The sequence below is a fragment of the Apteryx mantelli genome, chromosome 12, assembly GCF_036417845.1.
Source record: "Apteryx mantelli isolate bAptMan1 chromosome 12, bAptMan1.hap1, whole genome shotgun sequence".
Classification (NCBI taxonomy): domain Eukaryota; kingdom Metazoa; phylum Chordata; class Aves; order Apterygiformes; family Apterygidae; genus Apteryx; species Apteryx mantelli.
This window is the reverse complement of record NC_089989.1, coordinates 17717841-17744426: the sequence shown is the minus strand read 5'-3', so window position 1 is coordinate 17744426 and position 26586 is coordinate 17717841. Positions and strand designations below refer to the sequence as shown.

Sequence of the window (26586 nt, the reverse complement as noted above, 5' to 3'; positions counted from 1 at the left end):
AGGTTTAAAAAAAGAAAAAGGCAGCTTGCCACATGAAATTCAGTAGCTGTAAATGCGGGGCAGCACGAGATCTCTAGGAATATTGTGCTTCTAAAAATTGAGAGCCAGTTAGCACACTGCTCGAATAATAAAATCAGAAAATCAATTTTACAATAGCGTGGCAACCATATCACAGCAGCCAGTTTTATTTGGAGCAACAATATCTACAGAAATAGGTATCATTTTTAAGATATTAGTAAAATTTTCTCACCAAACAGTAAAACTTGGTGGTTGGATGATGTATAAATCTATTCTGATTATTGCAGTAGGGCAAGTGCTGTTTTCCATAAGGCTCTGATAACAAGCAACAGTAACTCAGCCACTCCAAGTAAATTTAGTTACCTGCTAGAAAGTCCAGTTGTCATGTAAGCACTGTGTGCGGGGGTGTGTCAGCTGCAGCAAGTCAATAAAGAGCACACACAGGATTGTACCAGGAAGGCTGGACACAACATGTCAGCTTTTTATTAACCAAAAGTGAAGCTGAACCCCAGAGTGGTTTAACTTTTAAAAAACGTATGTTTATATGGCAGATATTTTCTTTCATGTTCAACACTGCAGTGCAAGAACTGAATTTTGCAGTTGTTCATCCTTTGAGAATCAAATACTAAATGTAAAATGAATTAAAATAAGGGTCCCCTCAATGAAATCAATGAAGAAAAAACATTTAACTCAAAAGACCAGACCAATTTTAAGAACTGTCTTATGAAATTCTCCCAAGTGAAAGACCATTAAAGCACTTGGAGCCTTGAGGTAGCAACTTTATGCAGGATTTAATTCCCCTCCTGCCCCACAGAGTGGAGGAAAATTAGTAGCGCATTATTAGCTCCAGCCAGCTAAATGGAGTTAAGTAGTCTCTTATGAGGTTAGTGACTTTCTCTTGCGCCTTGAAATAACAGTGTAGTGCTGTAGACCATCAGGAGAAAATCCACAAGGAAGGCCTCTTGAAATAAAATATATGGTTTGAAAGAAGTGAAAATAACAAACAACAATAACTGTAGCAACAAAAATTAACTGGAGTGAAAAAAACCAAAACGTTTGTATTTTGGCAAGACTAGTTTACAAATACATGTCAAGAACAAGAAGTCCATTTTCAGCCAACTGAAAAGAAAGAATGCAAGTGACATTCAAAGGGGTTTCTCTTTTTGCCCTCTGTGCAAAATTGTACTTTTGTTTTGTTTTTTAAAAGAGAGCTTTTTTTGCCCTTTTTTGTTTTTTACATTGTGAAACCTGTGCTGTGACATTAAACAGAAATACCATATGCCAGGACACTTGACCACTGAAAGCTCCTCTCACTGACTTCACAACAATCACAAGCAGGGAATCAGATATAAGAGACTTTTTTCCTCCAAGTCTCAAAGACATTACCTTCTTTACCCACTTTGCTGCTGAGTTCTTTTATTAAAAACTAGATCTTTCTCCACTACCAATTTCAGAGAATCCACAGCAGATTTACTGAACGCTGAGCGATAACAACAAAGACTGTGCTCATTCTCCACAACGATTGTGATGAACAGTCACAGTGAAAAGGAAAAAGCTGAGATAAAATGACACAGTCAATCTTTACAAATTGGTGTCTCACTTCACTCCCTGGCTTTGATATCCCCACTCACACGCTTTCTGACTTTGTTCATTGCTGGTGCTCTACCGGGTATCTGCTTAGCCAGACAATGTTGAGCATCTCACTACAAGCTTCACTCACCTATCTTTATATTCCAAAGTTGTACACAACAGGCTGGTTAAACTAGATCGGACTAGTCAGGCACATTGCAAATTATGCCATTTTAAACAGAATGAGCTTACAGGCTCCTTCTCTTTCAGCTCATAGTCAGGTTGCCTCTTTACACCACAGAACAATGTCACAGAAATACTGGCTGCAGGATGGCATTGCCCAGTATGACTTTGCTGCAGAGAGTCTAGAGAAAGGTTAAAACTTCAAAAGCTTGTTCTTGCTCACATGGGATCCCAAACTTTTGATTTTATGGTCTCATCCTTTCCTTTGATTTCTAGAGCCATCAAATCCTCCCTCCAGGCAGATTTACCTTAAGAGTCTATCAGGGAATTCATCAGCCTTGCTTGTTTTTTTTGGCTAAACTTCAGAACAATTGCCAGCATTTGCATACACTGAGGTATACAATTCTGTCACGCAAAGAACTGAAGGCTGTAAGAGCCAGAATCCATCTGAAAGGGAGCCCAACCTGCCAGGCTCCTCTGGATAAAGGAGAGCATACTCTGCCTGGGAGAGAGAGGCCAGCTGATGATTTTTCACAGCAAGTTTCTCTTTAGTTCACATGACAGTTTAGGCAGCACAAAAACTCATACTAGTTTGAAGACCAGTTTATGTTTGGGTTGCTGGACAGTCATGAGCTGGCTTCAGGGAGATTCTGTCTATGAGCCCAAAGTACTTTAAACTTTAAAGTATCTGTTATCAATGCAAGGACCTGATTAGTGGTTTTTTTCTTTTTTTCTTGTTTTTTTTTTTTTTTAAAAACCCTGCAATTAAAAGAGTGATTTTGTCTTTGGTGTTAAACCTCGGAAGCATGAATGAAGTACCTGCTGCTTCTTTGGCTGTAATTTATCATGAAAAACCAGTCCAGTAAAGTAAGGGAAATTCACTGTTCTAGAATCCATGCAGTTAGAACAGCCACTAGACATCATGATCAGAACTTTAACAATATGGAAACACCTCTTTCGGGGGTGTCCATTACAAATGATTTATATAAAAATATGATTCCAATTACAGTAACTGGACAATAGCCATTCAAACTTATCAAGTTTCCATCTTATTCATATTGCAGGAACTGAGAAGAGCTCATCCATTTAGGGAAGAAATTATTGTCCAGAAACCAACTCAGAGTTGTGGCTAAGCATCTTGTGCCTTAGAGAAATATCCATTGTGATAACTAGAAGCAGGAATTCAACATTAGCATCCTTCTATTCTTGCTCACGTGGCCATGAATAAAAAGAGCAGGTTCTGTTCTACTAGCATCCACAATTAAAATTTCATAACCCCATAAAACACAAGTTTTGCATGAGCTGAAGAATGCAAATTCAAAGGGTCACTAAATTTATTACCTACAAATTCAATGTCTTAATATAAATATTCTGTTTTACACCATTAAAATGTCCTTCTTATGATCTGATTCTTATTTAGATAATACTCTGATAAAATCTTAGCAGTATGCCAATTAAGGTCATTAAAGCTATAGAAATAGAATCTACCTAGTAAATGCTGCAAATTTAACAGGTATTTTAGATAAACATCATTAGCTGAGTTATCACCTAAATCAAAAAGACTCCTCAAACACACCAACTGCGTAGTTAGCAAAGACATTTGCACCACAAATTCAAATGCTGCCAACTTTTGAAAGATTTAGCAAATAGACTTGGCATTTGGAAGCATCCAAGTGTCTAACAAAGTTAGAATACTGTGAAATATTAGGACTGGGGCAGGAGGGAGCTCCTGTAAATAAGTACAGAAATAGTCTTCCTTTAAATTACAAAATGTTCACCTCCTTAAAAAGCTTTAAAACTGACCCAGACAACAACAGTGCCCTGGGAAATCAAGCAGTATAAAGGATCTCTGTAAGCAAGAGAAGGTTATATATTGTGATCTCTCCACAATAAAATCTACTTGGTGTAAGAAACAAAGAGCAAATACTGGGAGATGACAACTACGAAACCTTCAAGCCATTTGATCTGTTAGACCACAATCCAAACCACTGCACTTTTTTTGGGCAGCATAGAGTAAAACAATTTTCTTTGCTGCTCAGAAAACACTTAAAATTTAGTAATGCTTCATTTTCTGCATTTCATTGCTAAGCAGCTCTCTCCTGTGTCTCCAGCTTGGTTTACTTGGTTTAAACAACTATAGTACCTGCCGCGTTCAGCAGGTTGAAGAAAACTTCAGTGCCACCTTATTAATTGGCTCCACTGATATTTTTAACTCCTACTTGGATGCTACAATTAAAAACAAATTTGACGTTGTGTAAGGAAAGTATCAGAAGAAGATAAGAAGCTTGTAAAAGGCTCATGTTCTACAGGTTGCCTCTGCAGAACAGGCAGCTTACCACTACAGAATCTGATCTGAAAATTTATCCCAACGGTAACACCAGAAAGAAGGAAGCTTCTACATCTTGCTCACTTTGGGTTTCATATCAGGCACTTGAACTGTTGGAGAGATGCCATTTTGAACCAAGTAAGTGAACATAGGGTTAGAATCATCTTTAATCTAGGTCTAATAATGAAGTATCAGCAGCAAAGTGGAGGCATGGAGTGAGCAATCCATCTGTGCTGAGACTTGTTTATGGTTTCTAAAATGCCCAAGAAGACAGCAGCAGTAACTGTTCCATAGTGTCCATTTTCCTTGTGAATTGTGTTGATGATCGGAGGCTTTTCTGTGTCTTGGAACTGAGAAGGCATTGAGGTACCCTGTGCCTAATTCCCTGGATCCAACAGGTCCATGCTAGAGCCAAACAGTGCCACCAGCTGCTCCTCATAATGTGTTATATTCCTCTTCATAATGTCCATGCAGGGTCCAAGTAACCTCTCAAATGCTTGCACATCCATGACTGCAGAAGAACAGAAGTGAAAACAAAATTGTCTGTCAAAAGGACACCACACGCCAGTCTGTTTTCTGAACTTGGAACACAAACCTCAAGTCCAACCCCTTTGGTTCTGAGACTTCAACAGAAGCCATGAAAACAGGAATCAAATTCCTTATTTCAGTCTGTACTGTTATTTGAAGAAATAAGATTCATAAAATACACACCTGATCTCAGGGATAAATACAGAAGGCAAATACAAACAATACAGGCATAAATATATCACCTGAATGCTACAAACAAGTTCTAGACAAGAAACTGATGCTGAAGACTGTGCTGCAGACACAGCGGAGTCTGGGTACAACTTCCCCTTCCCTAGAGCACAGACCACGCAAGCAGAAGTAACAACTCGCTGGGCAGTTATCCCCACACCCACTTGAACCTAAAGGTCTGAGGGGGGAAAGCAGTGGTGCTTCTCAAAGTTCAACATCTGACTAACAGGTATCAAAAGGCAGCCAGGTTTTGAATAGTTGCTCAGTAGGAGAAAGTCCACAGCACAAGTGAAGACTGGAAAAGGATAACTAGAAACACAGAATGGCTCCTTACCTAAACATTTAACCTCCCCAACAGCATAGGCGGAGGCTGCTCTGGGTTTGTTGGTAACAAGCGCAAGCTCTCCAAAATACTGTCCTCTGTGACACTGGGCAATCTCCACTTCTTGGTTAACATCCTTACTTGTCATAGTCTGTAAAACAGAACATTTAAATTACTTTGCCTACAGCTCTGCCTTTGTACAAGGCTGCAGTTAATCCCAGACATCCTTCAGATGTGCAACAGCTCATTGATTTAGGATTTTTAAGATTAGCAATACCCAAATCATACTCTATAGTGGTAGAACACCTTTACCGCATGCTCAACTAGAATTTTGGTTAGAAAAGTGTATGCTGGCCCATAAGAAGCTTTGAAGATTGGCAGATATTCACTGTTACATCTGTTTGAAAGCAAACGTCTACTACGTCACTCAAGATAATACACCCCAGCTTTTTGTTGCTTCCAGTTTACTATAATCCTCAAAGAAAAGTTTATCTCCATCCTTAATGTCAAGGAGAATACATCAGGTCAGTTTGCAGAGGAGCAAAAAGCCTCCAACTTTAGTAAAGTGACTTCTGGCCGCTTCAGAACCGATGTAGGGATTTACAACCTATGTTACCTGAGTGACAATGATAAATAACATATAATAATAAATATCTTAAAATAAGTCGTGCTGGATTTTTGTGCAGCACTTCTATTAACAGAGCAAATCAGGGATTCATCTAAACCCAAATCATCCTATTTGAACTCACCTTGCTTTTAATCAAGATTTTTACTTCACCAGATTCTACAATGTAAAAGCAATCTGCTTTATCACCCTGTGAAGAGGAAAAGGTGAAACAAATTATTTTTTAAGCTTACTACGAAAGGCAGAAATAGTATTAAAACATTTATTCTGGACTAGGCTTTGTGTAGAAATCTGCTGGAATTGACAACAAATTGACATTGTACATCCTTCCTGCTATGAATCAGAGGTGAAGAGAGTAAAGGCCTCAAGGAGGCAGAGGCTGGATAAGGAACTGACAAGGGAATGGGAGCTGGCTCAACAAAACTGGGACACAATGTGAGGAAGATAAATCCAGTATCAAGTCAAGTGAGTGGAAGAACTGGGACAGGGTAAGCAGGACTGGAACAGGGGACTAGGCAAAGTCAAAAGAGCCTAGAAAGAAAAAAAAATGGATTTGAAAGTAGTAAAATTGGAAGAGAAGGAAGAGAGACCAGAAAGGGAGACAAGGTTTGGGCAAGGAGACTGTGCATATGACAGGAAGGATGGAGAGAGATGACTAGGACTTAAGTATGAAGTCATATTCAAGTATGACTGTGAGAAGTTGATGCAAGACAAACTTGCAGTTACAGAAGAAGTTAGGCTCTTAAATTAAGGTTCCTGGGGATGGTGGCAAGAGGTCCAGCACAAAGTTTTTCATTCACTGTTGCCAGCTATCATCACAACATGAGCAGATACAGTCAGCCCACTTCTGTGCTGAAAGAGTAGTTATTTATTTTTCTAAAGAAGGAAAATAAACTGAGTGGGAGACATAAGGACTTCACGTAACACTGGCATGCATCAACAATTTTCAAGTGCTTTAAAGCATACTGCACTTAATTGAAGGATCAAATTCCAGAAAGATAATTAAAATGTAAAATTATCCACAAGAGAAAAGAGGTTCATGGTACTGATGCAACTGCTGTAATGTAGGAGCTAATCAGAATCTTTTCCAAGCATAAAATTTTAATCATCTTTAGCAGTATATCACCAACACCCAGACCAATCCAGATTATTAATCCTACTTCTGATTTTTTAAGGATAATTAAATTCTTGTCCTTAATTCAATTATTACAAAGATTAAAACCAACTGCATAATTGGATCACTGATTGCTTGGGTTCCCAGGTTTGAGACTCAGATTTATAAGCTTTGATTTTGCTGACAGTTCAGTTTTCTCAGGCTCTTAAGCAACAAGATTTTCATTTTATAAAATTGAGGGGATTTCTGGAGAGAAATAATTTGGCAGTATTTGGTTATCAGCAAAATAAGATTTCCTGCATTCAGAGTTATCTGACATGCAAGGTTACTAATTATTCAAGACATTATCAAGGAGTCATACTCTGTTTATAAAACAACAAGACTGTTGTAATCAAAAGCCTACTATTCCAGGTAAGCCAAGGACTTTCTTGCATTAACTTCTGTTTAAAATAGAGTACTTTCTCCTTACAGATAAATAAATAGAGCAAACCCCAGCTAAATATGATCCAAGCTTCCAGTGCTTCATTTCTAAATTAGTCCAAAAGTTAACTTCTATCACAACCAAATAAACCACAGCTTTAGGCTGAATTTGTCCAGCTTCACACTCCACCAATCTAGCCTTGATCTATTCTTGCAGTCAAAACATACACCAGCATCCAAAAGCTATATAGACTGAAGCCAGACTACTCCAGCCTTGAAATACTCTTTAAGACCATCAGGAAAAACAGTGGTTTTAAATAATCCTACTAGTTTCTTCAGACAATATAGTCAACTGATTTGGGTCAAACCAGTGAAATACTTTCCAATGACTTCATTTAGTTTTATCCAAATTATACTCCCATTTAAATTGTTCTAATTTTGCTGTTTAGTCAGACCTAGGAATTAGAGATGCCTTTACTATGTGTTTGTGACTCATTCAATCTGCTCACAGGTGCCTTTGAAAAGTCTAACTGGGGGCTTTCATGGAAAATTGCATGGATATGTAGTTTCAGCTTCTTAACACATACTCCTCTTCTGAAATCTTGCAAAGACCATTTATAAAAAAACAAAAGAATGAGAGGAGGAAAAAAAACAGAAGCTAAAGTAGTAGAAAAATTCATAACAAAAAATGTAGTAGGCCATTCCCAAAATATTCAAAAATTCATTAAATAAATTGCAAGTATTAAAAGAGTAAGCGATGCCAAGTTGGTTCAAGTAATATGACTGTATAAGCAAATACAAAGTAGAAAAAAGCAGATAAAGGAGAATGATAATGGAAATTTAGACTCCAAGTACCTGAGAAATGATACGTTCCCCATCTTGATACACTTTCTCCCCTATTACATCCACTATTTTCATGCGCTCTGAAGGCTGGAACAAAGAGGAAAATTAAACACAATCACTTGCTACAGTACCCCTCTGGTAAACTTTGTAGCCCTGTCAAAATAGAAATGAAGAGGCATTTACTAGGCACACACACAAGTTGCATTTCAGTACTGAAAAATGCAGCCCCTACAATGACACTGTTATATTGCACCATAGCTTCCAAGGCAACCATTAGGGTAAGAGAACTTCCATCCCATCCACATGCTTTTCTTACCCCAAGATTTCCAGATAACCAATTCAGCTGTTTTAGAGAAAAATCACTTCCTGTAAGTTTCAGTTAACATTTCAAGAAATTGCTCAGAAAGAAGTCAGAAACTGTCTAAGCACAAACTTCAACGAAAAATACCAGTAAAATATTTTCCAATTATCTTAAGTCAGCATTCACTTGAACACGATTTTTGTTTGTTTTTTTGATGCAGGAATTCACTGCTATTGTGGAGAGAGGAAGGGGATATGAAAAACATAATAGGTCTAAACTGTCAGCAAGCACTACAACAGGATGCCCAGCAAGGGCAAGAGGTGCTTATCTGACAGACAGTCACCTTCATAAACAGGAAGGGAGAAAGGACAGTCTCAAGAATTAAATTTATCTCTCATGTTTCCTGCTGCCCATATATAACATGACAAAACAATTTGGTTGATCCAGAGCAGCATAAAAAGCAGTTAAGGAAAAAAAACCCTAAACAGTTAAAATGAATACCTCAACAGATGATTCAGTTTTAAATCCATTCATCTCACAAATGTACCTGGATCTAGCTCTTGTCTGAGAAAATGTATAAATTCTGATCCATGCATGATTCAACTGCAGTTTGTCATGCAAAAAAACCATCCAGTGATAATGAGTTATTCTTCTATATCCTTAAATATTTATGAGTCATTTTTGTGCTCAAAAAAGTCACATTGATGGAACTGGTTTAAGTCAGGCATTGAGGGAGAAGGTGTTGCGCAAATCTCTCCTTCTACAGTTATCAGCGTATCTCCAAACTAATATATTCTAGAAGTTGCTATTCGCACCTAACAATACTTTACTATTTTGTAATCCTCTCTCAAGTGGATTGTAAGGGCTTCTCCAACACTAAAGATTAATGCTGAAAAATATCCTTATCCTTTATACTCTATCATTAAAAAAAAAAAAAAAGCTAAGTTACAGTGTAAGACAAAGGTGGACACCTACCAATGCCTAAAGCACTTCGGTATGGCTCTGAAAGCCCTCTGAAGATCCAGCTTGATTAAATAGCTTAAAAAATACCACAAACATCAGCATGGCATGTGCCTTCTCTGCCTGGTCATTTTTTTTCCAGGCAGTGGTGCTTTCCTCTAGCCTGTTCTTAGCTGACCTCCTGAGTATGGGTAAAGGGTTTAAAGCAAGATCTGCTGCAGCCCACCTCTTGGCCTCAAATGTAAAAATCATTCACGGCTGATAAAAGCTGAATACACCTTAGTGCATTACTTCAGCACCATGCCCTCAAAGGGAACCACAGTCCTGATTTTCCAATCTTTAGTTTAATACCTTTCTCTGGCATACTTATGTTTTCGTATCTTTACACACATAGACTGACATAAAAATCAGCAAGCTATCTTCCAACTGTGAACAAAGAAGCATCTGAACAAAATGTTGTACAACTGCAACAATATAAATTAAGTTGTACAGTAAACACAATTCCAAAGTAGCTCTTAAAATTTTGCTCTGAGCAAAAAAGACACATAGGCTCCTGATATACCAGAAGCACTGACTGCAGAGCTAATGCCAGTGCAAGAATTTGACGCAGATGTCTGAGGCATTACCTCCAAGGATTTAAGAAGGGGCACAGACTCAATAAATAACTCGTACGTCTTCCTCTTCTTTGCATTGTTTTTCAATATAATTCTTCTGAATGTCACTCGATCCTGCAAGAAACAGCACAGAGAAGTAGATTATTCTCTTGGCCAAAATGCTCACTGTTAAAAGGACTGACAAAGCCATAATATGAACTAATATTTGCAACAAACATTGGATTTGAGAAGGAAGCTGTTAAAATGATACCATATGCATCACAATGGTGAGTAACAGCTCTTTTGATGGTATCTACTGTAATAATCAACTGAAAAATGCAGAGCTATGAGACAAACTTGGTCTTTCCCAGATAAGCATTTGAGAATTCAAATTTTAGTCTATCTAGTACTGTTTTTCAGGGTTGGGTTTTTGTTTGTTTAGTTTTTTAAAGATGTATTCCGCACGTCACATAAAATGAAGTCATTTGTTCTGGCTGAAACCATTAGAAACTGGAATTTGCAACATTTAATTTAAGTGACTTCAGGATTAAGTCTGAAATGGATTCTTCTCTTCTTGAGTCAAGGTTTTTAAAAGCAACTTGGACATTTATATGGGTCTCAAGTAGATCAAGAAACAGAATATCAAATAGTGAAAGGCTTGATTCCCTATTCCCACTTTTAGGGTTTGAGAGGCAGTTTTTTGCAGGGACTGGCTACTCCTTAACTGCCAGCTGTCCCACGTGTACCATAAGCACCTTTTATGCAATGATTGTTTGGTTTGTTTTTTGAAGACCAAACACCAGACAAGATCCCCTTCTCCTCTTGCCCTGCTGTTTTCTTTATTTCTCCTAAGATGCAGGTATTGATGCACAGGCTCTGTGGCCGCTGGGCGGCAGTACAGGCCTGCGTGAAGCCAAGCGCATCCAGTTACTGCATATCTCCTGTCCCACTACCTGTCATGGCAGACATTTTGGAGACTTTATTGTCAGTGATCTTGCTTTTTACTTCCAAACAGAAAAAGCAGGGCATAACTACTGGAATATAACAACGAGAAAGGCCACAAGAGAGCTGAAAAACAGCACATTGAGGCTCAGGGGAAGGGCACTTGCCCACCAGATATTGTTAGAGCTTGCATTATAGTAACGCCCATGTCCCCTGTTAGGATCAGGGTTCAATTCTGAACAGAGTAAGAGTTGAAGAGTTTATCCTACACACCATGAAACAGTAAGTGTAAAACTAACAACAACAACAAAAAACAGAAGGAAAAGAGCAGAGTTTGGTCAGGGAAACGGTATGAAAAATCTTGAAGTTTACATATAGCAAGTTATTAGGAGAAATATGATAAGTCCTGAGAGCCATTCCTCTGGGCTTTATTTTCTGAAAATGTCAGCTGGTGTTTTCAAGCAACAGGACAGTTTTACAGGATACAGGCTACAGATACATGTAGGGGATAGAACAAATTAAAGATTGATACTGGTGGTGCCAATGGAACATAAAAGTTGAAAAAGATGACATAAGAAGAGAAGAAAGGTATTACTATTGTCCAAAGGACAGCAAGAGAGACAAGGAAGCGAGAGGGGTTTTTTTTTTTTTAAATCATTGTTATTATTATTAAAGAAATGTTTCAGTGGTAGAAGTCTCATCAAATGTAGATGTCTGGAGAAGTAGAAAGATGCAGAAACATGGAGAGGAATTGCAAAAGCATCTGAAGTTCAGAATTCATTTAGAACAGTGGATTTGAAAGTATCAGTGAGGGGGAGATCTGGCAGTATTTGAACAGAAAGAAGGCAGAGCAGTAAGGGAAGCATGCACGATCACGAGGCTTTCCCCAGATGTGTTCAGCTGAGGCCCACATTTGATTACTGCTTTGCATATGAGCCTTCCAGGCTTTTGTTGGCCTAAGACTGCAATGCAGCAAGAGTAACTCACACTTCTTAAATGGGAGATAACCAGTGAGCTTTAGCAACAACAACTGCAGATTACTAAAAACATCATATTTAAAGTAGATCAGGCACAAACTAGTACAAGCATGGAGACAACAGAACCATTGGAAGAAAAAGTTTTAAGGCAGAAAAATGGAACCTTAGTTATAAAACAATCAAGAGACAGATGACTGGCAAGAGGTCCCCCCCCCTTCAACTACACCTTCCTAATTAAGTGACTGTAATCACTGAAAGAAAACAAAATTAACACCAAATGCTGCAGTTTGTTCAAAGGCAAACTGGACTGAAGAGTCATCATCTCATTTTCATCCTTTTACGAATGAGGTCAGTTTGCAGGTAGTTTATTTATCCTGTTTTGTTCAAGAAATTAGATTCTGACATTTTGCCCAGGTTGATTTACCGCAATCTTTTCTTATAGCTCACAAAGAAAAGGGAAGTCAGAAGTCAGTTCTCTCAGCAAGCACAGAAATTGTATAAGCACGCTGTGTAGAAGCTTATCAGTCATATAATCAAGGTCACAACACATGGTCAACCCCTAGCGATAGTTGCCGAGGAGCCCAGCGCACACAGAAAGCGTATGATGCTCCCGGCTTCAGAGGCTTTGTTGATCGCACAATCCACTTCTTATGTGAGCCCTCGCAGATGAGTAGGAGAGCACTGTGAAAATAACTCTATCCAAACACTACAGAGAAAAGAACTAAAAAAGGAAACTAAAGTCTACAGCTTCTCATTCAACACTGCTGGGCAAGAGACAAAGCAACATCGCCATTTAGCTTGGTATCTCAAAGGTCATGTTGACCTGAGAACCTCTTGTAGGGCAGCCACAAAGAGACCAGAAACATTGTGACAGCAACAGTTTATTTTGAGGGAAAACAAAGCTTTGGGCAGCTTTCCTAGCTCTTCAAATTAGTGACATACTCAAGAAGCAACTTCCCCTCTGCCCTTAAAGAACTGAAAATGGTAGCAAGGTGAGTTGAAATGTAAGGACATATGTAGATAGTAGGGTTTTTTTCCTCCCCACAAAATACGTGCCTCAATGTTTCCACTGTCCTCTGGCAGGATGAAAAAAACAACATTTTTTTTCTCCTAATAGAAGCTAAGATTACAGCAAATGCAAAATAATAAAGGGACTGATACAGTTTTTATAGACAAGGTGTTTCAGGAAGTCACCAAAAGCATTTGCACGATGGAACTTCTATGCCAGGAGGTGAGATAACAAACAATGATAAAATAGCTATTAGCACAAGGACTCGTACTGACAGGAGCATCTGGTGATGAACCCAGTGAGTTAGTGTTTAAAATATTATGCAGATGAGAGCAATTTCCTTTCCTTACCAGTCCCCAAAGGGCTCCTTCTGTTGTGGCAACAATGGTGGCAGCTCTAGGAGTGTTGTACATCAATGCCAGTTCCCCAAAACTGCCATGATTATCATAGCGGCCCACACAGCGTGTCTGGTTGTCTCTTGCTACAAAGATATCATACAATCCCCTGGAAAAAATGGAATAGATGCTGTTTATTAGACAACATTCCAACATTGATCATAAAAACAGTTTTCAGCTGTTACACTAAACAGAATACACACAAAACATTTTCCAAATTAAAAAATAACTCTCTTCCTGGTAAGTGATATGGAACATGCTTTACTGAGCTTTCCAACTGTCTGATCCTAAGTTGCTTCCGTCCAAAGTACTTTCACAGCATCTCCCTTAATATAGCGTTTCACTCCTGGTAGAACTGACCAGAATCTACTTGCTTTCCTCTGCATAGTATTTTGATATTGCTACTGTAGGTGTTCTGGCCAAGGCATAGGTAGTTTCACAGTTTTTAACAATCTGTCTTTTCACAGCATGCATGCTATTCAGTGAGGCCTCTTCAGAGCCACTTACATCTATCCATAACCTCTGTTACCTTTTTCACAAAGACAGCGTTGCTGCAGTACCTTTGGGTAAACTCAATCCAACCACTCACCTGCTCCTAAGGTTTTGCCTCAACCTAACTTCAACTTAAGAGTATGTCTGTATTGCGATCCCAAAGTACAACTGTAAGCTTGTATTTGCATACGTCCAGGCTAGATTCAAACCTTCCAACTCTTGTGTGGACAACAGTGATGCTGTAGAAGCACAAAGATCCCAGAAAGGGCCTTTCTGTACATACCCAAGATAATGAGTAAGTTTTGCAGGGCAAACTGACCGCTGTAATGAGCGCCATGTACTGACTCTCAAGCCAGACAATTTAAAGCTAATTCAGGAACATGTGCCAAATCTTTACACTGTGATAAGGAGAGGCAACCAACGAATCAATTCACATCTGGCGTTTGCCTAATAGCTCCCTTATGACCAAAACTTTCACGCTCAGTTTAACTTCACACCATGCTGCAACCCGGGGCAAGCTGATGGTTGAACCAAACAATTTTATCACCATTTTCATGGAGGTAAGGCTGCTGAAGGACACAAGTTACAGCATACAATGTTACAACTTGAAGAGTCTGCTTGACTCTCACAGAGCTCTCTGCATGCTGAAGTGACACTGTAGGATGCACATGGTTAGGAAGCATGGGTAACTTTTGACAATCTTGCAGAACATTATGGATTCCACTCTAGTCATACTGGCTTTAAACAAAAGCTGCAGAGCTAAACAAAACTTTGTTACAGCTCACTTTCAGAAAGCAGGAAAGCTCTCTAAAACTGCTGACATCTAGCCAGGATATCTGAAATGATCAAGAAGGAAGTGTTCAGGCACCAGAAGTCTCCTACACTTCACTCACGTGGCGCTGTAACCTGTTTAAGCTGGAAAGGCCTCCTCACCGTGTTCTCAAAGACGCACACTTCCTATCTCATAATGTACTTAAGGGAACAGTAAGCCAGAACTTACTGAGAATTAAAGACCACTCTGACAAAGATGGAGACACATGTACGGAGAGTCAAAGTTCAAGGCACAAATCTGGATCAAACTGCACCACAGCAGCTGCATATGCACAGAAAGCTAGCCATTTAGAAGTCAGACAAGTGTCCATACGACTGTCAAGACTGTCTCATGCTTGGCACTTTAAGAAAATAATATAAAAAGACAGATACCTTGACTAGGCTATGGTACCAGAGAATATTTAGGGATTAGATACTGGCCTAAGAGACTTTACAAAACGTATTACATTCTGGAGAAAAGCAGGTAGGGAACACCTTCCTGGCTTTGTAAGCAGCTTTGGATGTGCTAAATGCACACATAACTTTCCCCATGAAGTTGAAATCTCTGTCAGAGGGACTGGTATTATCTCCCAGAACATCGACAGGCACCTTAGAAAAAAAGAATGAACAGAAATGGCACCAGGTGAAACTCCTCATTGTAAACAAATATGGGAAGAGTCTCATCAGTGAGACCTACCCAGCATTAACAGCAGGGCATTCAGGAGTGCTGATGGACAGTCCTGGCTTCGTCAGTTATCTTTGAACACTATTGCTTCTAAAAGAAGTTTCTGTCACCCAGAAAGCTAAAGGAGGAAGCCAGGCACATGAAGACTGCCTAACGTCTTTACTATACACTCTTTACACCCTGCTGCTTACTCATACCTAGGATACAAAGAGCAAACACAACAACAGCATGCTAACAGTAAACTACAGTATTGAAATATGGATTAGTATTGCTGGAAAGCTGCACTAAAATTCTTGCAATGTTCAATATCCATTTAATGATTCTCTGAGAGGCATCTGGAGAAACAATCTTTGGATCATCAGAAGAATCATCTGTAAACACCTGAAGGGAAATGAAACAACCTCTCCTCCCTACCCGTTGGCCTCAAAGTTATTTAGTAGTGCCATTTTTTTCCAAGGCACTGTAGCCACGTAACCTTCAGCCCAGCATTCAGTTGTCTGTGCCCCAAGGACTAGTTCAGTTCAGCACCACTGGGCAACCTTGGCTCAGCTTTATTGAGAAAACTGTTGCTAAGCTGTGAGACAGTCCATGAGCTAAAGCCCTGCAAGATAAGAAGAGTAAAAACACAGACCAAAGCATAATTTCTGAGACAGTAATCATTAGAAGCTCAAGGACTCAAGAGAAAAAATACTGACATGAAAAAATATAAAACCCTACGGAAAAAAAGCAGAAAACCAGAAGAGGACAAATCAGCAAGACTGAGGATCAGCCTGTTCCCAGCGACAACAGGGGCCAACACTTACCCTCCTGACTGATGACTGCCCAGCCAGCAGAGACTCCTTGAGCATCTCCTTGGCAGTGGTGAGCATACTAATGCTTAGCTGTGCAACACGTTTGTCCTAGCTCTCCTATGTGTGCATTATGCTGTGTGTCCTCAGGTTGTGTCTATCCTGCCTGCTGACCCTCTGTGCATGGTAAAAGATACCCAGACAAATACCAAACAATCTGGTGAGGAAGGCTAATAGCCAGCAGCCTTTGAAAAAAGCCTGTGCCAAAAAGCTGGTTTTTCTTTGCAGACAAGAAGCAAAGAGTTACTTCTGCCACACAAAGTCTCTGTTCACTCAGACAGGACAGGAACTAATCCCCAGGGATATTTATGCATTAATGACGGATCTTAGAGCAACAAGACATGTCTACTGGTGCCTCAAAAGAGCCAAACCCCTCTGAATTTGCACTTGCAGACAAGTGGGAATTTCTTAGCTTTCTGTAATCACTGATATCCTTCTATTTTTTTGCATGAAAAACTGGGGAGGAAAGAACAGAAAATTGATAACCTCCGAATTGTTCATAATAGCAGAACAGTATAGGACGTGCAGGTGAGTTGGTGTTATTGCAGAGTCAGGTATGATTTATTGCTAAAAAAAAATCAAGTTTATTTAATTCCCCTCACTGCACAGCCTTTCTGCCACATAGTTTGGCAGCATATTTATATTACTGGTGTACTACACCTTGAAAACAAAGAAACCCTTAAAAGCCTGAAATCTTCCAACCCAACTCTCTCGATAGAAAAAAATGATGTGGAATAGCATTGTAGCTGTAGAACAGACCATAAAACATTTACCTGAATATCAAGATAAGGTTGCATCTTGATAACCTTATCAAGATGAGGTTAAAATTCCTAGCAGAAAAAAAGCTTTATACTAAACAACAGGGATTAGGAACTAAGGCCTTGTAGAGAAAAAAATTAAAACACATCCAAGTGGCTGATGGTATCTTACATTTTTATGAGGCGCTCAAAACAAGTTTGAGTTTCCTCAAGATGAGCAATCCCTGCTCTGCATACAGTAAGAATATCTCATCTTTGCAGAGTTTGTGGCTCCAAAGATTCCCATGAGTTCTGATCTGCAATAACTTACTCATATCTGGGACAGCCTGCTCCTCAGCAAACACAATAAGAGAAGGACCTTGCCCTGTCCAGCTAAGGACATGGGATCAGGGCCGAGCAGCTGAGGGAGGTATCTGAGTGTAAAAATGGTTCAGGGTAATGGGGTAGAATGGTAGAGAAGCTAGGAATGGGCGCATGGTGAGGGTATACTTGAGGTTCTCTTATGTTCTAGTAATTCCAGTAATCAAAAAGGGGAATGCCACTAAGCGAACAAGGATTATCAGAATCTAATCTAGAAATCATTTTGCAAACCCACTAAGCATAGCATAAATGACAATCTGTCTTAAAGAAGTGCTTTGAAAGCATTTAATACCATATTAAGGGTGCCATTATTTCAGTGATAAGGGTGATGGTTACAGTGAGTCAAAAAAGTAGTTAGCTAAGATCCTATTCCAACAGACATTTATCATTTGTCAGTAATATTCTAGTTAATATTACGGTTTTAGTTTTACAGGAAGAAATAAATCCTTGTCCTTAATTCCTCCTCAAATATGGTGAGTACAATTAATATTAGCTATGTAGAAGGAAATTCTGAGATGCCAGAATTTCTCCCAAAAGGGAGAAAGATGCTCAAAATGTGTGCGCGCACAAATCTATTGTATGTCAGTTGCATATATACAATTTACAAAATTACCATGTGAATTTGCTTGGCGCAAAAAAATGTGAAGTGGCACCTTAAACTCTGCAAATACAAACCAAGTGACTGACAGAAGCAAGGTAATAAGCATTTCTAAAGTCAGTGATCAAAACCAATTAGACAAAAACCAAGTTGTTCCATGGCAGCAACTAATTTAGGTGCTTATGGATTTGTATTTCCTGTATTCCCCCTCCCCAAAATAAACTGATGTCCCTTCCCTTACCATATGGTTTCTTTTGCTCCTTTTCCCCTCCTTACTTCAGAAAAATCCATCCTGGTCTAGAGACAGCATATATGACTGGTTTCAAACCACGCGCATGCTGATGTGCACAAAAGCGAAATGGAGCAGACCATGGGTAAGCTCATGCTGCAGCCTTTCCCTCAGAGAAAATCGTATTTGAGTTTTTACCCAGTCACCAGTAGTCACAGAATGTGTTAAAACCCAGCAGGTTTTAAATGTCCACCTCTGTCAAACTTGATGGCCCCTGGCCAAATGATCCAAAAGTCAATGGAGGCCTAAAGGGCAGAATGGAAAGACCAAAGGAAAGAGGCGATGACAGCAAAAAGTATGTTTCCTTGGGAAACTAGCCTGCAATAAGCATTCCCTGCTGTTTCTAGAGAAACTGAAAAGAGACCTGTTTACATTTCAAAGCACAGCTGCTTACCGCTCAATGACATAGAAGTTGTCTCCATCATCCCCCTGGTCAATCACATGTTCCTGAGGTTTCACCTTCCTCTCAAACATGGCATCAAGGACCTGAGACAGCTGCTCCTATAAAATAAACAGGAGAAAAGAAAAAACAAACCCACCCCCCAAAATACACCTTAGTATTATTTGCTGGACAAAGGCAAGTTCATTTGACTTTATCTTAATAGTGCACTTCATTATTTTTAGCCTACAAAAATACAAGTTATTTTGATATTAAATTTAGATTTCTATTAGTACCTCATTTATTTCCAGCTTATTAATTTAAGTTCAGCAATGCAGGCAAACATAAATGCTTCAATTTTGGAAGAGATATTCACTCAAATTTATGCCCAAGTGGCTTAATTTATATGCAGTGTTTTGGTGCTAAAGTGCATATGTATGGCAAGTTCTCACTTGGTATAAATTGACACAGCTTCACTGACTGCCATCAATGTATATTGATTTCTATCAGCAGTACATATATTTCATTATATTTATGTCCAAAAAAAGCGCTAAGAAGATGTACTAGTATCTTATTTGCACTGTCATAATCTAAGAGCCCAAAGTCATGGATCAGAACCATATAGCACAGGTCTATGTATAAGCACAGAATAGTTCCCAAGACGCTCTGTGTCTCAGAAAACCTGCAATTTCAGCATGAGACAAGAGATAACAGACAGGGGAACGCACACAGGAAAAGAGATAACGCTGGTCAGCACTGCAGACTCAAGCTAGGCTTCTGATGAGCCACGACTAAATTTTTTTGTAGGCAGCACAGCCAATGAAATTTGAAAGAGGATGTAATACAAATGCCCTGCCTCAAAGCCGAGATGCTTTACTACCTTCGATATTCTTAAATCCGTTAACAATAGACTTGCATTGCAATTTCAGTGACTGGGTGTTCCAAGTTTAAGATTTAGATCACAGCTGAGTTTCTAAAAATATATTGCATAAACACACAAACCAGTGTTTAGACTGCTAGATGCACTTCAAATATTTACTGCAGTCATTAAATTGTAAATAGTCATAGTGACATCTGTAGGCACCACTATATTAAAAATATTGTCTACCTTTTCATTAGAATCCTATTTTCTTTTCTTTAAAAACTCTGATATTTAAACTAAACAAAGAAACATTGCTTGAAAGCCATTTGTTTTAACCACATATTTCATAGCATGCATTTAAGCAACAGATGCCAGAAAACAAGCGGTATGGATTTTAAAAAGCTTTTTCAAAATACTGTAACTGAACAGTGGTTTTTTTGGAGAATAAACAGGCTAAGACTTATCATTTTAAGTAAATGAAATACTGAGCTCTTCTGTCAATAAAGGAAGAAGCTCTGTAAGATATCTGAACTGTAAGACGCTCAGGATTTACATATGGGTGTTGAACATGCTCAGGGGCCTTACTAGTAAGGATAGCAATCATTGCTCTCACCCAGTACAAAATTCAGTCATAAGTAAGATTCTGCAGACTCATTTATAAGACACTGCGGAGCCTACACATTACATCAATACAAAGCTTTTAACAGGAGAGGCTACCTGCTCCCCCAGCACTTTATATTTAAACACAATTCAGGCTGTCCATTGGGAATGCTCAAAACTTTATGAATAAACTCTGTGACAATCTGGATTGATTTTAGTCCAAAGCTCAATGTGAGCCTTGCTAGAAGTGGTCAACCAGACACTGGCTCCTCAGTGTTTGATTCCAAGTATTACAGCAACTACTCATGCACGTGAAGACATTTAAAAGGGCAATTCATGGCAATTGAGTCACGGGGCCTAAATTCAACACAGTTCACATAAATGCAAGCAGCAGAAAGGGGATGAATCTGGCCAGGACATTCAAGTCACCCTTCTAGGATTAAATATAATTCTGTTTTGTCTGTTTTTGTTTTTTAATAGTTTTACATGACGCTCTGTAGAAGGGTAAGGAGCAACAGAACAGATTTTGAAGGTGTTTCTGACAGTTGTTAAAGGACAAGATATACTAAGCAAAAGCAGCAGCCATGCATGCTGCTATTTAGTGGGTATTTTATAGCCATCCTTCCAAACTACTCACATTTTCCAATTACACAGAGGGGCTAAGATGAAATTATGGGGGGGGGGGGGGGGAGGATGTGAAAAGAGGCGAGTTCCATATCCCATTCATACCCATTATCAGGAAAGCTCTCCCCTCTCTGCCAAGTGCCCTTTGCAGTACTATAATCAATGTATGCACTGCAGACATCTTTTTCAGCCATGTGCTATCTTAATGCCTGAGCTCTAACAGTTGCAGTTAAGACTGTTTCCATTAGTTCTTGCTGCAGTTGCTTAGAAAGCTTTTCCTAGGAAGCAGTATTTTTCCAAGCCCACTCTCTCAGCTCAAACTTGTTTTTCAAAGTCACCTTTGAATATAAACTGGTTATTAATTTTTTTCTGGGTTATTTTGCTGGAAGCTGAAAGATTGGTCTAATCAATTTGAATGATGATATTTTGTACATACCCCTCGAATTGCCAAATATTCTTAAATATATTTCATTTTTACTGTTCCTTACAAAAGGAACCTTTCAAATGGCTTAAGTGAATAGGCTTAATAACATCAGGAATCCCAGAACAGTGAAAGGACAGTGTTTGAAAAGAGAGCTTTCAAAAAACTTTTTGACTCAATGACAATTCTTCAAGCCTGCTGCAATCAAAAGCTTTCAGCAAATTTTTCAGGAATGCAGTTCAATGTCTCGAGGTTTGTAGAGCAACCAGAACTGGGAGAATTTCCTGCTTTCAAGGAAAGCTGAGCTGCGTATCTGAAACCATAAACTACCACATCCATCCTTTCATATCTCAGACAAAGCTCAATGATTCAACCCAGAAAGCTGCAGGGTCCATTACTAGTGTTACAGCTTTCATTCTTCCTCTTTGGAGTAATAATATTAAAATAGTGTTCCAACCTGTAGTGGAGATTCATTTCTGTTTTGGTGGAAAATACGTACCAGAGATGAGATGCATTTATTTTATGGTGTCTCAGAGACTGGAGTAGATGACTTGCAAAGGTGCATTCCAACCTAAACTATCCTATGATCCTCATTAAAAAAAATGATACTAATTAAGATTTCTAAGTGCCAGTGATGGAGACACTCATTATTAAAATTTAATGCTGAAGCAAACAGTTATCAAATCAAAGTAATTAACTTCAGCAACACATTTACAGGATGAGTAAGAACAGGAAGATCCTAGAAATATCACTTTTACATTCACTTAGAGAAAATTGACTGAAATTTTGATATTTAATAAAAAATACAGCATTCTGAAATCAAACAAATGTGGATAGAGTTCACCACGAAAATTTATGAATTGTGTAAGTTTTTCCCATTTTAAGTTACATGTGAAATTATGAACCGTTTCTTATGAAAAAGAAAATCAAGTGCAATGGTACCCAGCAGCAGCTACTGAAAGACAAGTAACAGAATTAAAAAATAATTTTTCTTTAGTGAAAACAAAAAAAATGCGTTTTGCAGGGAAAAGGATCTGGCAATCCTGGTAACTGACAATTTGACATGTTTGTTTGTATTATTCATTGATTTTTGATCTCCAAAAATATGCCCCAAGCCAGCCTGCACATAATTAATAATTCATAAACTATCGCAGTGCAAAAACAGTGTCTGGACTGTTAGATCAAACTATTATCTGTACATACAAACCAGCAACTCCAGTTAAGATTTCCTTACAGCAATACTACCTGATCTAGGTTTTTGAACAGCAGGATATCTTTACACGCTTCCTGCAGTCTGCATCGCTGTTCATCAGTTTTTGGATGAACTACCTTTAAAACAAAGTAAAACAAAACTGTCATGACAGTAAATAAATATAATTACAGGCTGAACCTTCACTTCAGAGGGAAAGACAGAACACCAATCAAGAGCTTCAAAGTATCTAGGTTTTATGTTTATGTAAATAGTCTGTCTGAAGACAGAGTGAAAGAAAAGTAAGATAAGAAATAAATTATTCTGACAATAAACACATGGGCAATAACACAAAGAGATGAGGAAGAAGAGGATCTCTCTTCTCTCCTCTTCTAATCCAGTTGTAGATATGGTCAAGGCTTGGGCATCCTGAACAGGGGAAAAAGTCAAGTGTTTTTGTTCTAAGCTCTGGCTGTATTAGTTCCCAAAAAAACTTACAAAACCTATGTTACATATTTCTATCAGCCCATCTAATAATAAAAGTTATCTGACGTAAGAAGTATAATTTTTTTTCAACAGAATTACTTAAATAAAAACTTTGCTGCTGGAGAGATTTCTTTGTACTTCTTTTCAATTATAAACCTCTCCTCAGATTAAAGGAACCAAAGTTCACTCCTTCACAGAAATGTTTATATATGTGCTTGTTGGGGGTATAACTATGAAAACATATGTAAAAAACATTAATTACCTCATATTTACCATATAACTGTACTTCTGAAATTAGTAGGAAAACAGTTACATTAGGAATTTCTCAAAATTCATTATGCAAAGTTGAGCAGATCTTAGACTTCTCTTCTAAAAGGAACCTTGTTTTTACTTATCAGCAGTCAGGAAAATTAAGACTTCTGATGGAATAAATATATCCAGCTCTAAAAACATTTGAATGATCAAAAACACTCATCGTCTTTTTTTTCTTTTTGTAGCATCTTATTTATGAAGTAAGTTCTCTTTCAAAAGAAATTAAATTAGTCTTAGATTTCCATTGCAGAAGTATGAGCATCCTTGGGATGGAACCTGGAAACTCCTTAGAGAAAACACTGAACCTGACCAGCCAGGCTACAGAATTTCCTCACAAAGCATCTCTAAAGAAATACAATTACAATATCTGGACTTGTAATTCCTAGAAATTCCTAACATTTAAAGACAATACAATAACAGGTGGCTACAGGCTTAAAATATTTCAACAAAGTATTTCTCTTATGAGCAGCAAGTAATGTCTCCCCAGGCAGAACTCTTTGACAAGAAAGGCAGTGAAAAGCATGTGGGGAATTTTAAGCACCCATGAAGAAACAGCTGTGTTAAAGCTAAACTAACTCTTCACAACCTCACCAGTGCTCCAGGAACTGCATCAACAAGTGTTTAAGAAGATAATTAAGAAAGGAAAATATTCAAATTTGTATAGGTGGTAGACTTAAGCACAGCTCTAAAGACCTTTGAAATAAAATTATGTTAAAGCTATAGTGACTAAGTAAGTACATTGAATAAAGTGGCCCAAAATTTAAGAGCAATGCCACTTGTGAGTTGCCACTCACCACCTCTCAGAACAAAATGCACAATGATAACAAAAAGCTTACATACAGACATCTACCTATCAGACTGTACAGAGAATCAAGTACAATACAATTCACTCATTCTTACCCTTGGTTCTGTATCTTCTTCCTCTTCATCTGGATTGAAAGCTTCAGCACAAACTTAGGAAAAAAAAGAGGAAATAAGTCAAAAGAAGCTATTACGTGAGGGCAAACAAATCAAGCTTCAACTCCTTTCCCCTAGATTTACTATCTATATTTCATTTTCCTACTAGAAAAAAAACCACTTCTGTTCTTACATTGCTGTATTGTCAGAGACTTAAATCCTGTCTATTCGCAGAACATACACAGTATGGCTGTTCTCAGACTCTCACGTAAAAGGCCTATGCCTTACAACAGAAGGTAATATTGCCTGTCGAGTACTTCGGTGTATGCACACAGATTTCCTCTCAATTCTTATTCAAAGCATAACAATCTCTATTTAGATTCATTTTAAAACATCTTCTGTAAAAAGCAGGGGGGTAAATATTGCAGCTACATTGCCTCATTCTCCACAGGACAATACATACAGAAAAAAAACACACTAAAAGAGCATGTGCAAGGAGGGATGTAGGAATCACTCTACCTCAAGAGAGATCTGCAAGTGAGAATCTCCCACTTTTATTTATACATATATATCTCACATATTTACACAGAAATTAACTTGGGAAATGAACAATCAGCTTGACCATAGTATATTCTATGACCAAAAATAATGGTTAGTCTCTGCTCCCCCATCTACTCCTGTACCTTACTACAGTTTAATCAAATGAATGTCAAGTTCTGATATGAACATTAAAAGGGATGAGACGTTCATGGAAAGTATACACTGTAGTGGCAAGGAACAACGCTCTGCCAAATGATTAACTAAGTTATACCTACAGAAACAACTGTAAAAGTAATGATAATGACGAGCTTCTAAAATTTCAAACTTGTTGTTCATTTCTAATGCTTCAGAAAAGGCTTGTCTTCATAGTTAATATTGTAAAATCATTGTGTAACAGCTTAAATACAAACATCTTTGGCTGCCAAAAGCCTAAGTCTCTAGTTGAGACTTTCTTATCAACTCATGGACATTTGCAGTTCTTACAGGTCGAAGTGAACTTTGCATTCGAACCAGCTTTACAGATAGAAAGTCAGTCCTACTTTCATCTAGCTTTGCTCTCGCTTTAATAAAGATGGTCTTATTTCTGAGACTACAAACCACTTGTAAAATTTTACAAGGAAACACAGGCAAGCATTTTTCTTTGTACTTTATCCAGTATCCTGACAATACTGAAGACTTGGCAGAATGCCCAGAAGCTCACTGAAATGACAACTACTGAATGGATTTAGTAAAAATAAAAATAAGCAGACTTAAAAATAATAATAATAATCTAGAAGGCCTAGTATTCAGCAACTTGCAAATAATTTAAAGATGCATACAGGACTATTGACCTTGTCATTATGCTTTCAAAAGGGCTATAAAAATACATAAACCTAACCTAATTTGCCAGGAAGGATTTGCATCTTTTTTGCTGCCTAAAAGGTGCAAGTTTTTCCTAGCAAATTCAATTTTATTTCCTTTCTTTCTGGTGAGGGCAAAGAGACTGGAATACAATGCAAGACATCCATTTATCGTACCACAATATGAAAAACCCATGGTGAAATCATTAGCCATTTAAAGAGTACTTATTGCTCATCATATAACAAACCACGTGTTAAACTGCCTCTTCTGGCATATTAATGGTGCAAGTGCAACAAATGAACATATGATTTTAGTCTAACAAAGGACAGTCCACTCATATTTTTGGATAGATACTTTAAAAAGGATAAACAGCATTCCTCCCCAGCTGGAAAAATAGTATAGTCCACCATATAGTCCAAAGACAACTGCATTAAGGGAAGATAGATGTGTACAAAGACACAGAACTTGGACTGATAGGCAAACACTCACTTAAAATGCAATACAAAAGCACCAACAAAGAGAACATTATTAGCATTTCTGTGTGAAAGCTTTCCTCCTCCTTTCATTTTACAGTAAGGATCAAAGTCTACTGTGAAAGCCTTGGATTTTCTAATAAGGAACATTTTCTGAAATGAAAGACTCCTTGGTTTAATCAGTATGGGGAAACTGGAGATTTTTATTCTTGCATATCTTACCAGTCATCTGGAGTTCAGTCCTGTATTGTGTACTCTAATAAGTGCTACATATATACTTACCTGAGCTTCTGAAAGTACCTGACACATAAGCCCATTCGAGCTGCACAGCTGTGAATTCAGAGACCACTCTACTTCATTACACTGTTCCATCATTTCAATTCTCAATATTAAACCACAACTTAGATTTGCTCCCTCCCCAACTGCAAGGAAACTATCGTTAAGAATACATTTAGGAACCGAGGAAATTCTTTTCAAGATTTCCTTGGGAAGATAAGTTTTATTATCATGACCAAGAATAGCACTAGAGCAAAACCTTGTCTTAAAACATGTAGCAATAAAAACAATACAGTTCTCTGCAACGTTGCGATCAGTCTTAACCTAGGGCAACAAATCTTGCCACTTCTCCAGCTAACAACGGTTATTTGATCACTGCATTTTTACAACTCTTTGAAAACTTTCCTCTGTACAGGGTTACTCCAGATCATCTCACAATAAAAGAGAAGCGACTTCTGTTCTTAATAGTTTTATATTAAAAAATCCTCTTAAGT

At 38.2% G+C, this 26586-nt stretch overlaps 1 protein-coding gene across 1 annotated transcript in view; it reads right to left on the bottom strand.

The window, feature by feature from the left end:
• Positions 1-1051: 1051 nt before the first annotated feature.
• PRKAR2A (protein kinase cAMP-dependent type II regulatory subunit alpha) overlaps positions 1052-26586 on the bottom strand; it is a 72644-nt gene continuing 47109 nt past the window's right edge. Inside the window, exons 3-11 of the mRNA XM_067303408.1 lie at positions 23967-24019; positions 22325-22408; positions 18588-18694; positions 13309-13462; positions 10064-10165; positions 8189-8263; positions 5924-5989; positions 5187-5325; positions 1052-4607 (exon numbers count right to left, since the gene is read on the bottom strand). Coding sequence (XP_067159509.1) covers positions 4474-4607; positions 5187-5325; positions 5924-5989; positions 8189-8263; positions 10064-10165; positions 13309-13462; positions 18588-18694; positions 22325-22408; positions 23967-24019 — 914 coding nt within the window. The 3' untranslated portion in view covers positions 1052-4473. The remainder of the gene's footprint in view (positions 4608-5186; positions 5326-5923; positions 5990-8188; positions 8264-10063; positions 10166-13308; positions 13463-18587; positions 18695-22324; positions 22409-23966; positions 24020-26586) is intronic.